This window comes from Schistocerca nitens, chromosome 3 (assembly GCF_023898315.1).
Source record: "Schistocerca nitens isolate TAMUIC-IGC-003100 chromosome 3, iqSchNite1.1, whole genome shotgun sequence".
Taxonomy (NCBI): domain Eukaryota; kingdom Metazoa; phylum Arthropoda; class Insecta; order Orthoptera; family Acrididae; genus Schistocerca; species Schistocerca nitens.
In genome coordinates this window covers 361,808,872-361,822,874 of record NC_064616.1, presented here as the reverse complement: position 1 = coordinate 361,822,874, position 14,003 = coordinate 361,808,872, and the positions used below count along the sequence as shown (strand labels likewise).

The 14,003-nt window shown below is 37.9% G+C and overlaps 1 protein-coding gene across 2 annotated transcripts in view; it reads left to right on the top strand.

Moving 5' to 3' along the window:
• The window catches only part of LOC126248309 (myotubularin-related protein 2), a 198,558-nt gene that overhangs the window by 163,805 nt on the left and 20,750 nt on the right, over window positions 1-14,003 (top strand). For both annotated transcript variants that reach the window (XM_049949182.1, XM_049949181.1), the window contains 2 exons: window positions 3,907-4,091; window positions 13,156-13,360. In XM_049949182.1, coding sequence (XP_049805139.1) covers window positions 3,907-4,091; window positions 13,156-13,360 — 390 coding nt within the window. The remainder of the gene's footprint in view (window positions 1-3,906; window positions 4,092-13,155; window positions 13,361-14,003) is intronic.

Here is a 14,003-nt window from a genome sequence, read left to right as displayed (position 1 = left end):
ACACAGCATTCCCAAGGTAGCAGTGCAGTGGGGATTTTCCCATACAACCATTTCACAAGTGTGCTTTGAATATCAGGAATCTGGTAAAACGTCAAATCTCCAGCATCGCTGTGGCCGGAAAAACAACCTGCAAGAACAGAACCAATGACGACTGAAGAGAATCGTTCAATGTGACATAAATGCAACCCTTTCGCAAATTGCTGCAGATTTCAATTCTGGGCCATCAACAGTTGTCAGCGTGCAAACTATTCAACAAAACATCATCGATACAGGATTTCAGAGCCGAAGGTCCACTCGTGCGCCCTTGATGACTGCACAACACAAAGCTTTATGCCTTGCCTAGACCTGTCAACACCGACGTTGGACTGCTGATGACTGGAAACATCTTGCCTGGTTGGAAAGAGTGTGGATGGATGTGTATGGGTATGTAGAAAACCTCATGAATCCATGGACCCTGCATGTCAGCAGGGGACAGTTCAAGCTGACGGAGGCTCTGTAATTGTGTGGGGCGTGTGCAGTTGGGGACACTACGTGACATTAGGCAGGTGTACCAGTTTCTTTGGCTGTTCAGTGTATAAAAATAATGGAAATTGCTGGATGGAGCAATGCTGGGCAACAGCGGCCAGCAATGTTGCCGAGTATGCAGCTCCGATTTCTGTGGATAGAAATGTTCCCCGGCAACACAGTCCACTAAATAAGTGGCAATATGCAATTTTTTGTGGCTCATGTAAATATACCTTCTCTGAGCAGTACAGCAGATCTACAATTCCAAACGGAAGCTAGCAGTCCATCATTAATTCTGGTATCACTCAGCTTCTTTATTGGCAGTAAACCACTAACCGTGTAGAGAAATTTTACTTGGTCAAAGTTTTACACTTCAGAATAATACAGTGGCAGTTTTCCTCCCTCTGCAGTAACTACTTACGTATTGGTTATTCTTTGTGTTAAGTCTTCAGATTTTTATAGATACTTGTCCCCCCTTTATAGCCCACTGGCTCGGCATGTCCAATACGGTGGGCATCTCGGTGGTATTGCTGATGTTGTGTAAAGGGTCAGAGTGCTGCTGCCACACTTGGAGTATGTGCCTCAGGAAGTTTGAGTTTCTTGGTAAAATCTTCTGATAGTCTCTCTGCTAGTGAAGTACTTTATCAGGTAGAGGAGCCTCTTTATATATAAACCTGTGACACCAACTGATATTCCCACAGATTTTTTTCTGTGTGTTATATTTCAGATCTTCACAATATCCAAGGGCCTTAACAGAATTATTTCTCAAGAGATAGGTTTCCCATCTTTCCTGTTATCATGTAAAAAGAAAAGAACTGTAACTTCGAGTTCAGATTATTTCCCAGCTTTTGGCCCTCTGTAGGATTTCCTTGATGAAACAGCAATTTGCAGCTTATTCTCCAATGCGATTCAATGTTACACACTTGAGTCATCAGAACCGTACTTTTTACCAGATTTTGTAAAAGATGTGCTCTTTACACTAGGAATAATTGAGAGATTGAAATTTGTGTCAGAACTGTGCTGGATTTTGAACTTAGTTGATGATTTTCTTTCGATGTTACCACTCATTGGTGAAGACTAAGTTTTACTCTTTAATTAGAGAAGAACGGTGCCTGTCCTGCATGTAAAATAATAGAACTGTGAGAACGATATTAGTCACTACCTAAATGAAAGGTTAACAATCAAAGACATTGTTACCGCATACACAATGATTAATTTCCAAATACCAGCAATATTTGAAAAAAGCATCTTCAGTGGTCACTGTAACAATATGGTTTCTTTCTCTTACAATCTTGACTGTTCTGATCATGAACAGTTCGTATGCGTTACTTACTATTATAAACAGTTTTTATTCTTTTCGTTACTCATGTTTTTTTTATTTATTTTTTTATTTTTTGTTTATTGCATTCTTCTACGATTTCCATGTGTGTGTGTGTGTGTGTGTGTGTGTGTGTGTGTGTGTGTGTGTGTGTGTTTAGTTTTTGCACACAGGACTTTCACTGCATGTAATATATATAGTCGCATTTCTGTGTTGGGATGTATCGCTGTCCTGTCACCAGTTTGTTTTGCTGTTGCAGGATGCCTTTGTCTTTTGTTTGCTTTGGTAGTGGTGGAAGCATCTGCTATCCCTTTGTGAGCGTTTATATTTTCTGACTAGGAAGGGGGAGAGGAAGTGAGAAAGTGTGTGTGTGTGTGTGTGTGGGGGGCGGGGGGGTTATAAGTTTGTACTTCATTGCTTTACTGTGATACAGTGGTCGATGATGTAAGGTGAGGATATTTCCTGGTTCGTGGTATGATTTTGTGATTTCTATGGGGGTTGTTCTTTTTCAGCTATATGTTTTGTTAGTTTAAATAGTGTGTGGTTGCTGATGTTTGTCAAGTCATTTATTATGTGGTTCTTTTCCATTATCGCTTTTTGAATTTGGAAGTTTTCTTATAGATTTAGGATATGTTTCTTGTTGCTCAATCTATTTTCATGTCCTTTCTTATGGTGATAGTGATGGATTTCTTGCCAGAGGTGTTCTGCAAATGTTGAGTGGCTGGTGCCATATTTCTATTCTCTTTTGTGTTCCTTGTATTTTATTTCAAAAATTCTGCATGTCTGTCCTAAGAGCAGAGCATCACGGCTGTTACACTGGACTTGGTAAATGCCAGATTTTTGTAAGTTGTAAGTCTGATCATCCTTATTTTTAGACATCTCTGTATAGATTTGTTGCTGGGGTACACTATTTTTATTCCTTGTTTCTTGAGGATGTTCCCAATTCTATATATCGGTTTGTTTCCACATGAGTGCACCAGCTTGTCTGTTGAGTTTCTGTGTTCTCTTGTTGTGTAGTGATGGTGAAGTTGGTGTGTGTGTTTCTGGCGAGTGATGTGGGTCTCTGGATTTGTGTGGTGTTTTATGTTTTTCTGGATTTTCTTTTTCAGTTTTGTTACTAGGAATTCTTGGTATCCATTATTTTTTGCCAATCGGAGGTTGTCATCCATGCATCTCCACCTGTACACTATATTGTATATTTTCTGGGAAATTCTTTGTTCTATTTTGTTCATGAAGATACTTGCTAACTATCCTAAAATTGGGGATTACATTGGCAGTCCTTTTTCTTGTAAGTAGAATTCTTTATTGAATTTAAAGTAATTTTGGTCAGTAATGTGGTGTAGGAGTGTTTTTATCTCTGTTATGTGTGCTTGTGGTAACTGATGGTAAGTATGTAGGTCATGTTCTATTATCTTGATTATTTCTTTGACAGATTGTGGAGTTCATGTTTACTACATCAGATGAGACCAACATAGCTGTATCTGGAATATATGTCTTTTATGTGGTTTATGAGTTTTTCTGTGTTTTTCGCTGTTCTGAATGGAAGCCTGTAGTTTACCTCAAAATCCAGTGGCTATATGTTGTTCATTAGTTTGTGTGTTGCATGAACCAAAAAAAATCCAAATCAGAATTGACAAGCACTGTTATTCATTTGTCTCCCACATTATAGCTTTTCTCAACAACTGCAATATACAGTATGACCAAGTTCAGTTTTTAATTATATATTCAGGTTGTTGTATGTAGAAACTAATCTGTGTGTTTTTGCATTCATGCTAAGCAGTATGCCATAGAAATGATGCAATAAGCAGTTTTATTAAGAATTATTTTTATGCTCGGATACATCTTTCCGAAACTTGTTTTTGTTGAAGTTGAAAGATAAGGGATTTCACAGTGGTAAGGTCTGCTAGCGCAAGGCTGATCTAAAAGAATTTTGATAAACCGTGCTAAGACAGTTTAACTGCATTATTGAATGAAATAGTCATAACATGTTTCTCTCTCCTTGCTTACTTGAATTTACAAAATTAATGTATATTCTCTTTTTATAAACTACATTATCATCGGATTTAACAAACCTCTTGTTTCAGAGAATTGGCCATGGTGATGATCATCACTCTGATGCAGATAGATCCCCTGTGTTTCTGCAATTTATTGATTGTGTGTGGCAGATAACAACACAGTTCCCAAATGCATTTGAGTTCAATGATCACTTTCTCCTAACTATACTGGATCATCTATACTCCTGCAGATTTGGCACATTTTTGTATAACAGGTTTGTTAATTTTGTGGTGTTACAGTATTTTTAATGTATACATGTACATCATAGTTTTAACCAAAAATTATCCAGATACAATAAAACATCTAAGCCCAGATCAGAAGTAGATATTCATTTTGGGCATTTTTAATTTCTTGGTGACATTGTATACCTAGATGCCTTTTCTTATTTCATACTTATTAGTTTGTGAATATCAACTAGAAGCAGTCATTCATTTCCAGTTGCTTTACCAGTTGGAGTTACTTGGACAACAGGTAGAATTATGTAGAATTGACAATATGGCATTGGGAAAATAAAAGGGTGGGATGGTAGCAGATTGTAACTTTGAACCAGGCTGTGAAGTAGGCCTTCATAGGTTAGGCTGTTAAATCATGCAAAAGGCAAGAGTCTCTGATAGAATTGCAGTACATTATTCAGTTTTAATGTGCCAGGGATTTTCAATATGTGTAAAGTAGAAATAAGAATTATGATGATGATAATAATAATAATGCTAGTGAGTGCCTCTGAAGGAACTAAAAGATAGTGAAGCTGGAGATCCTGGCAAGAAGAATCCTACAAAAAATCATGGGTAAAATGCAGAATGTAGAGATGATCTTGGAAACCGTGAGGAAAAGGAGGTGGATATTTCGTGGATACCTGTACAGAATGGAGCAAAATAGAATATGCAAACAAATATTGTTTACCTTCGGAACAAGACGATCACAACCACCTGGATTAAAGCAGCTTGGAAAGGCGCTGATAGTCCTTATCCTAGAGTGGAACATGTTTCAAAACAGAATACAAATTTTGGAAAGGTTTCAAGTCTAAAGGAAAAACATGGAAGGAAGAACAAAAACAGCAGCTTAGGGGTCTTGTATTACAGTACTGTTGAACTGTGCTATGTCATGGTGGAACAAATCCATATTCAGACCTTTTTCACAGATCTCAGAAACATCAAGAAGTCATAGTATAACGTAAAACTCATTTGTTACTTCCCTGTCATAATGTACAGTTGTGTTTCCATCTACAGTGTAGATGAATACACACCATTGTACTGCCCACACTTCTTGCTTGCTTGACTTGCTTTTGTTAAATGAGCATCGTCAAGGAATACTCAGACGCGTTGCTATTGCTTTCTCCATGTGTCAGATTATTAGAACTTTGTTTCATAACTAATTCAGTGTTCAGTAGCATTTTTTAAATATGTTAATAGTTAGTATTTCAAGCAACTTTTGACTGAACTCTAAATGTTGAACCTTGTGTTCATGGGTTAGTTGCCATGGGACAGACGGCATGGTATGTGCCATCTGTGTACTTTTCCTGTCTGATGTCTGTAATGTCACATCATAAAGATAGTAACTAGTGCAGTCCCAAAAGTACATTTGCCGTTGTAGACCCATTTCATTTATCCCATTTTCTGTGCTGTACTCATAAGTAATTTGGCTGGTTTTATATTTTTGAACATGCATTTTCATGTACATTTAAGTTTTAACCTAGAATGTTACCGGAAATTTCAAGGTTTGGCAGTGTGTGTACTGGAACATAGTTCACTGTTATCCAATATCAGAAAGATAGCCACGTCCATTGTCTCCATCTAATGGACAGATCACTACCACCACCAGCATCACCACCACCATATGCACACCATGTACGACACATGCCAGAGATGCTGGGAATTTAATCCAATACATTGGTACAAGACCAGTTGGCCTAAGGCTCACACCTCTCCCATGCCTAGTCAAAAACTGGAGATGAAAACTTCTGCACTATCAGATATCATAGTGGCACCCTACACATCAAACTGACCTCGGCTATGAAAGTGGCTAACATAATACAAATAAATGGTGGGAAATGACCTGTGTGTGTGTGTGTGTGTGTGTGTGTGTGTGTGTGTGTGTGTGTGTGTGTGGGAAAATCATGTTCATGACATGGGATACAAGTTACAGCAATGAATCGTTGAAGCATAATACTTTTTCTTACATTGACTATATGACAGAATACATCAAATACATATCTACATCAGTCATTCAAGATTGACATATTAGACTAAATTAAAGCTACACGTGACATGAATTGGTCTCCATAAATTCAGCAACAGATAAAAACAATGCTGGAGCAATATACTGTTAACTTTCTTCCTGAAAGAGTTTTTATTATTCTTGACTGAGCAAGGTAATTTATTATAATGTATGCTGCCTATGTGCCTCACACCATCATGGCATTTACTGAGTCTCTGATTATCTAGATGAATGTTGCTTACACTGCGGGTGTCATGATCATGAATGTCATTATTTGTTTTGAAGAGAAGAAGATTCTTACTGACAAATGAAACAGTCTCTAGGATGTATATACATGGTACAGGTAATATTCTTAGTTCTTTTAAGATTGCCACTGCACACACCTACCAAACCAATCTTAACATGGCCTTGACAATTCGCTTTTGCATAACGAATATTTTCCTATTTATTGCCCCCAGAATGGAATGCCATATGAGAGGACTGAGTTCACTAGTGCAAAGTATACAGTTTTGATGGTGGTCACATCACAGCTTTGGCTAAGAATTCTGAAGGCATAGCACAGGCTACTCAAAGTGAGCAGAACATTAATATGATAAAAAGAAAATGTTTCAAAAGGCTCTGAACACTACGGGACTCAATATTTGAGGTCATCAGTCCCCTAGAACTTAGAACTACTTAAACCTAACTAACCTAAGGACATCGCACACATCCATGCCTGAGGCAGGATTTGAACCTGCGACCATATTAATATGATCAAAATATGATAAATGTTACATAAATGTCAGTCACAATGATGACAGTGTACAGCATACATGACATGCTTGCAGAAAAATAATTTAGAGATTGTTACTTTTTTCACGCTTTTTTTCCATTTTTAAGTACACCTGTCCTTGAAGAGACAGGATACAGTATATAAAATGAAGCTCAGGTTACGCTTTTGTGAAATAAGGAAATTATTGAAAGTGGTTTTGAGTTACTAAAATCAGGAAAAGATATTGAATATTATTTGGTGTTGGGCATTGAGTGTTTGTCAGGAATGAAGGAGTCACTGGGTTTAATGATGTAATAGTAATATTTCTCTCAAGTGCTGTGTACAGAACACCTACCAGGGTTGAGTGACAGAAGTTGTTTCAATTTAAATACTAATTATTTGCCTTAAAGAAAAGTCTCCGTGGGCAGTTTAGCAATTTCATCCAATTGCTAACAGTCCTAAAATGTTATAGCTAAGAAGTGACTACTTATAACAGAGGAGAATTTTTCCACCTATGACATTTGTGTGTTGCTTTTGGGCCTCAGTGTCCATAATCAGCTTTATTTTTAAGAGCCATATCTAAGTTCATCATCAGCAGCTCTTCTCATGTTTGTAGATAGTGTGACTTACACTTGTGGTTGGTTGCATATTTCACATGCAGATTATCTCCACTCATTTTGTAAGAAAAGGTATGTCTGTGTGATGTGAAACTCCAACCAAATATGAAACACAACAAATAATTAAAGAGGGCATTTTGTACAAAGTTGCTTGTTAGTATCAGTAACATGCGATTACACTTGTTAGTATCAGTAACATGCGATTACACTATTGTGGACTCGAACAGTGGAAGCATTTCAGTGTTTCATTAATCACTTAAAATTGCAGAACTGTGGTCCTCTATTTGACATACTCCTTTCACAGCTCTTGCCGCAAATATCTTTGAAATGTGTGTGTTACTATTTTAACTTCTTGCCTGCTTAGTGGGAAAATGAAGTAATAACTTTATCACGTACATCAGATCAAACTTTCCCATGAGTAGCAGTTCAGTCTGTACATAATTATCACATTTGATTTTTCAAACTGTTTACTGTAACTTGTAAATAATTTTCATGGCTAATGTTTTAGAGATGCTTTGAGAGAAGAAATCCTTGGTCTCAAGCAAAATTGACTATTTAATTATTAAAATTGCATCTAAATTTACCAAAATGCCTCCAAAAAGCATAATAACAGGTGAACAAAAATATATATATTTCATAAATTCAGAAAATGTTAGCATTAATGAAGAGACCATATTTTATATAGAGAGAGAAGTTGATCTGCATGATGTGGATATGCTTGTTGGTCCACATTATGTAGCCAGTCATCTTTAATTTTACAATACATTTGAGCTAGCAGCCTAATGACAAATGACAAAGAACCATTTTAGGAGAGAAGGTAATTTCTTTAACCTCACAGTTTATAAAAGTAACAAACTCTAGTGTTACAGGTTCATGCTTTAGTAGACAGTAATCAGAGGCTGGTTGGGAAAAGCAGATAGGCTTTTCAAACACATTCTGATTTACTGACCTATATGCAAACTTACTAATTGTAAGCAAAACTGTTATATTACAAGAAAGTTATTTGTAATCGATTTTCACATGGTATTATGTGGTGGATTTATTGTCCTAGGCAGATAATATTAAACCCCATAATCTGGAGAAGTTTTAAAGACCAGTGTTGTTGCTTTAACTGCCTGTACCACTACGGAGAGATAATGAACTGATTTCTTGTATAAACTGTGACCAGCTACAGATTTTGACTTTGTATTCTGGGAAAAGCATTTCTTCATGGTTTTCTTCTATATGTTCCATTAAATGTTACATTTAAGGATTTCAGGCAATTTTCATGAAACAGATCAGTCCCCTGTTGCACCATTGCATTTCATGTTATGGTACGGATAAGGATATGTTTGAAACATTTGTTACAGCAGTTGTTCAAATATGACCCTGTACAAAAATTATGGTTTCTTTTTAATTATTCTTTTCAATTCAGCAGCAGTTACTATAATTTTTAAATGAATCACTGATTAGAAATAACCAGTTGTGTATAGCTAGGTCTCTGGATATAGTTGGTGGAGTTGTAGAATTAAACAGAACGTGCAAGAGTTTCTCAATCTTTGTTTGGGTGCACACAGTTCAGAGAAGATACCGGGGGCAGTTCAAGTGAACTAGAACTGAGTATTAGTTGGCTTGAATATTTAAGCAGACGTTGTTATCAAATGGGTACTATATTTTTCTCAATAGAGTGCACTCCTTGTACCACAGTTCATTGAAATATTGCACAATGCATTGTCAGTTAGGTTAGACTGGTACCAAGTAACAAACCAAACCACTTCTTGTTAGGCCAGTTTGACTCTGCCAAACGAATGTTTTTGTGTTTCATTCCTAAAGATCATCTGCAATGTTTGTGAGTGCAATGAATGGGATTAGGTGGCCTGTAGAGGAAAACACTACCATCTTAATTTACAATAGTTGGCACTACAGGTGTTTGAAGGCCATTAATAGCCCAAATAGTGGATAATAGACAACCTTTTACACAAGACATGTCTGGAGTCTGCTGGCAAACATTCTATAATCTAAACTATTGTTGTGATGACCATCCTCCTGATCTGGTTGTGTGGTGCGTTTGAGGTAGCCCACTACCCACACCTGCCACCTGACAGATTCTCAGTCTTCCATCCTGTCCCAACCTCCAAATTCACATCCCACATTGCCTTCAGCATGTGTCACTTTCCGTCAACCGCTACAATCGTGCCAGCCCTTATACGTGCCACCCCTCCCTCCTTGATTCTTAGCCAGCAAACCAGCTGCCTCCCTCCGAGCTGCTAGCCACTCACCCCCAGTCCCTTTCCCAGCCTCCCACCTCCCTCTCCCTGTATTTACCTCACACAACACTATCCCCACCACAACCAGTCCACTTGCAGCAAAAAAAGCATGTGTGCATTGAAGTGTGTGTGTGTGTGTGTGTGTGTGTGTGTGTGTGTGTGTGTGTGTGTGTGTGTGTGTGTGTGTGTGTGTTATTTTACTCTAGCTCGTCAAAGGATAAGATCTGAATGCTAGCAATTTCTCTTCCTTTTGTGTGTGCTGACCAACAGCTCAATGCTTCTGCTTTTTGGTGAGTGGTATCCTTTAATCCGAAAGTATTTACATTCTACAAGAACTTTGCTACAACAGAAATACATGTTTAACCACACGAGTATGGAAAAAAGCTACTACCAGGAAGGAGAAGCTGATTGTAAATTACTCTTAGGAATATTTGAGTGAATTATTCTGTTTGTCTTACTATTGCAATTTTTACTAAGCATTTCACATTTATGTTCAGTAGGAAGTGATTTGAATTCGGCAGTTCTTTATAATTCATGCTTGCAAAAAATCAGATGACAGTGTTTTCAGAGCATGTACTCATATGTGTGTGCTCTACCTGCTCTGCAGTTAATTGTAACTGTTGTAATGGTAGAGTTCACAGTAATTTCTTTAGACCAGGTGTGATTTAATGAACTACACTTCCTTCGTATTTCCATAAATTTGCAAGTGATATCTTTATGTAAGTCAAAAACAATGTAAATTAATATAAAAAAGTCTTTAATTTTGAACATCTTTCTCATAAAATTTGTTTGCTATGGTGTATTGCTGATAATTTAGTGTGTGGTTTTGTAAATCTAGCTTCCTGATGAAAAAACAATGTAGTTTTACAAGATCTCTATATGCCAAAAATACATTTAGTGTGCGACATGGGGTCCTCTTCTCTGACATGTAGGCAGTTGTTATGATAGGAGCAGGCTATGTAATGAACAACTGAATGACTCAAAGAAAGGTGTCAACACTACTTTTCTGGTTACAGACATATTCTTGTTTTATATTTCTTTGTTTGTATTGTTTCTTCTTCATACATCATCATTTGTTTCTTATTTGAGAAATTCTTCTCTGGAGACATCACACCAGAGCCTTCTATGTTGTTTTCTCCACGTATTCTTTATATTTTTTCATTATTGCTTGAGGCTGGTTTGATGTTGTGGTCAGGTTAAACAGTATTTTATTTGATACAAGGTCAATCGAAACTTCAGAAAATTGACATCAGTATAGTATTAAAAGTAAGCAAAACATATTTTAACAGGAAGCGTTCGGGACTAAATATTAAATTTTGTAATGCAATAAGTATTGAAATATGAAGTTGTGATCTTAACGGTTTCAATTAAAAATTTCAATTTTATTCAGATTAATATATGGTATTGGAAACACAATCTGCAGAATTAAATTTTTCACTGACAGGGTGTGAGAAGTAATATTACTTTTGTAGGAGTCAGTAGCATAATCATTGTGGGGGACATATGGCAATAGTGTCAAATTAAAGTATTTATACGAGGGGCATTTCACATTGAGTTACACTTCACTTTTTCGCATCCATCATGGAGTACCATTTGACTAATAATTACAGTTGCAACTGTGAGTGCTATGGTCTAACTGTAGGTAACAGAACATTCACTAGAAGTGTAATCCCTGCATCTTACAGTCATTTTTTCCCAACTGCTGTAATTATGTGAGCAGACAACATGGAATGTGGTCTTGAAAGACTGTGCTGGACAACATGGTTTCTGTAGGGGGGAGGGCGTAAACATTTTGGATATTCACCAGTGATTCGTGGCTGTGTTTGTAGAGTGTGCACCATCACAAAAAGGTTATCTGACAATACGACAATGCTTGCCCCATAGGAGTTGGAAAGATATGGCTGCCATCACTGAAATGGGGTTCCTGGTACTGCAATGCATATTGTCTCCTTCTGAATTGACCCCTTTAACTACAGTAGGCCCTTCATGAACAACTTTTTTATAGTCTGTCACACCCACCACAAGACAGCTGCTCACAGTTTCTGGAAGTCTGGGAAATGATGTCCAGATAGAGATTTTTTTCATAGCCTTGAATAGGTGGTAACTGGAAGGGGCCAAGTCAGGAGAACAGGACAATACTGTGGGTATGGCAGTACCTGAAATACCATTTCAGCAGTGGCAGCTATGGTTTTCAGGCTTGTATGGGGATAAGCAGTGTTGTTTTGCAAGAGCACTTCTCCATGATAGTGCATTCTCTTCACATGTCATCTATTGCTGTGTATACCCACAGTGTTTACAACCTCATTCCACAGAAACCATGTCGTCCGTTGCTGTCCTTGAAGATCAGATTCTTTGTTGTCCACTCAATTAATGACAGCAGTTGGGGAAAATAGGTTTTGCTGTGCATGAATTGCACTTCTAGTGATTGTCCTGCCACCTACGCTTAGACCTAAGTATTATGCAGGGTGTTACAAAAAGGTACGGCCAAACTTTCAGGAAACATTCCTCACACACAAAGAAAGAAAATATGTAATGTGGACATGTGTCCGGAAACGCTTACTTTCCATGTTAGAGTTCATTTTATTACTTCTCTTCAAATCACATTAATCATGGAATGGAAACACACAGCAACAGAACGTACCAGCGTGACTTCAAACACTTTGTTACAGGAAATGTTCAAAATGTCCTCCGTTAGCAAGGATACATGCATCCACGCTCCGTCGCATGGAATCCCTGATGCGCTGATGCAGGCCTGGAGAATGGCGTATTGTATCACAGCCGTCCACAATATGAGCACGAAGAGTCTCTACATTTGGTACCGGGGTTGCGTAGACAAGAGCTTTCAAATGCCCCCATAAATGAGTCAAGAGGGTTGTCCTTCAATTGGGCCAACTGGCGGTGAATCGAGGAAGTACAGTACATACTGACGAAACTAAAATGAGCTCTAACATGGAAATTAAGCGTTTCCGGACACATGTCCACATAACATCTTTTCTTTATTTGTGTGTGAGGAATGTTTCCTGAAAGTTTGACCGTACCTTTTTGTAACTCCCTGTGTACTTGAAACCATAATTATGAGTCAAATCGCGCACCATGACTGATGGGAAAAAGTAAAATGTAAATCAATAAGGAATGACCTTCATATAATAAAAAATGTACGTAAACTTCTCTTTATGCCAAGTTAGACATTGGAATGGGAAAACATTCTATCTGATAGAAGTTAAATAGAATGTAAACCAATGTAATCTTAGGTATTCTGTTGTGGAAGTTTTCACTGGTTAGGTGCTGTTAACAATGAACTCTGGCATTCTAATGTGTGACCCCACTAACCTACCAAACTTACACTTTTTTAATTGAAGGAAAACTGTTGTTATGATAATTTTCACCTATTGAATTCCAGTACTGTAATATATGACCTACCAGCATTAAGCCATATATTTTTATTGACAGTGACCGTGAGCGAGTAGCAGAAGGTGTGAAGCAGAGAACTGTGTCACTGTGGTCATACACTAACTCAAACTTGAATGATTACAAGAATCCACTGTATTGGGCAGATAATCAGCAGCAGACAGTAATTATACCTGTTGCTAGTATGCGGCACATCCAACTGTGGAAGGGTCATTATTGCCGCTGGAATCCTAGCATGCGGCCACAGGTGAGCCATAGCTATATGTGCATGTCTGAATCAGAAAGGTCAGTGCTGAATGCATAGGAAGAAGGTAACTGTTGTTATGCAGATACGATAAGAACTGCTCACTTTTGATTAATTTATGAGACACGAGAAGAATGTTTTGGGTACTGTTTAACCCCTTCGCTGCTGTGGACATGTCTACATGTCATATCCACAAAATGCAGAACAGACCCATACTGTCACATTGTAAAAACGGAACGTAATTTGTGAGTGTTCAAGATTTTTTATCATTTAGCATACAGAGAAGCCTGAAACTAGTATGACTGCACTTACTCTGTTCAGATGACCACAGCTACCCCTAAAAAGTTATCATATACAATAAGGATAAATATTAATTCTCCCTCCTCATCACTAACCTCTAGTGGTCACCTTAGTTCATCTGTACATGTTAGAGAGGACACTTCTCTCCCTCTCCCTCTTCCTCCCCCTCCCACCATAAAATTGCATTTTCACTGGGACCTCAGACCACTCCACCTGTGTAATAAAGACCTGCACCCAAGTGACACGACATAGCAGAAGGGGTACTTCTTCCAGGAATTACTCCTGTATCACAACCCTATGCCCTATTGACAGCCAGCAGTGGCAAGTGGCCCAGACATTGAGCCAC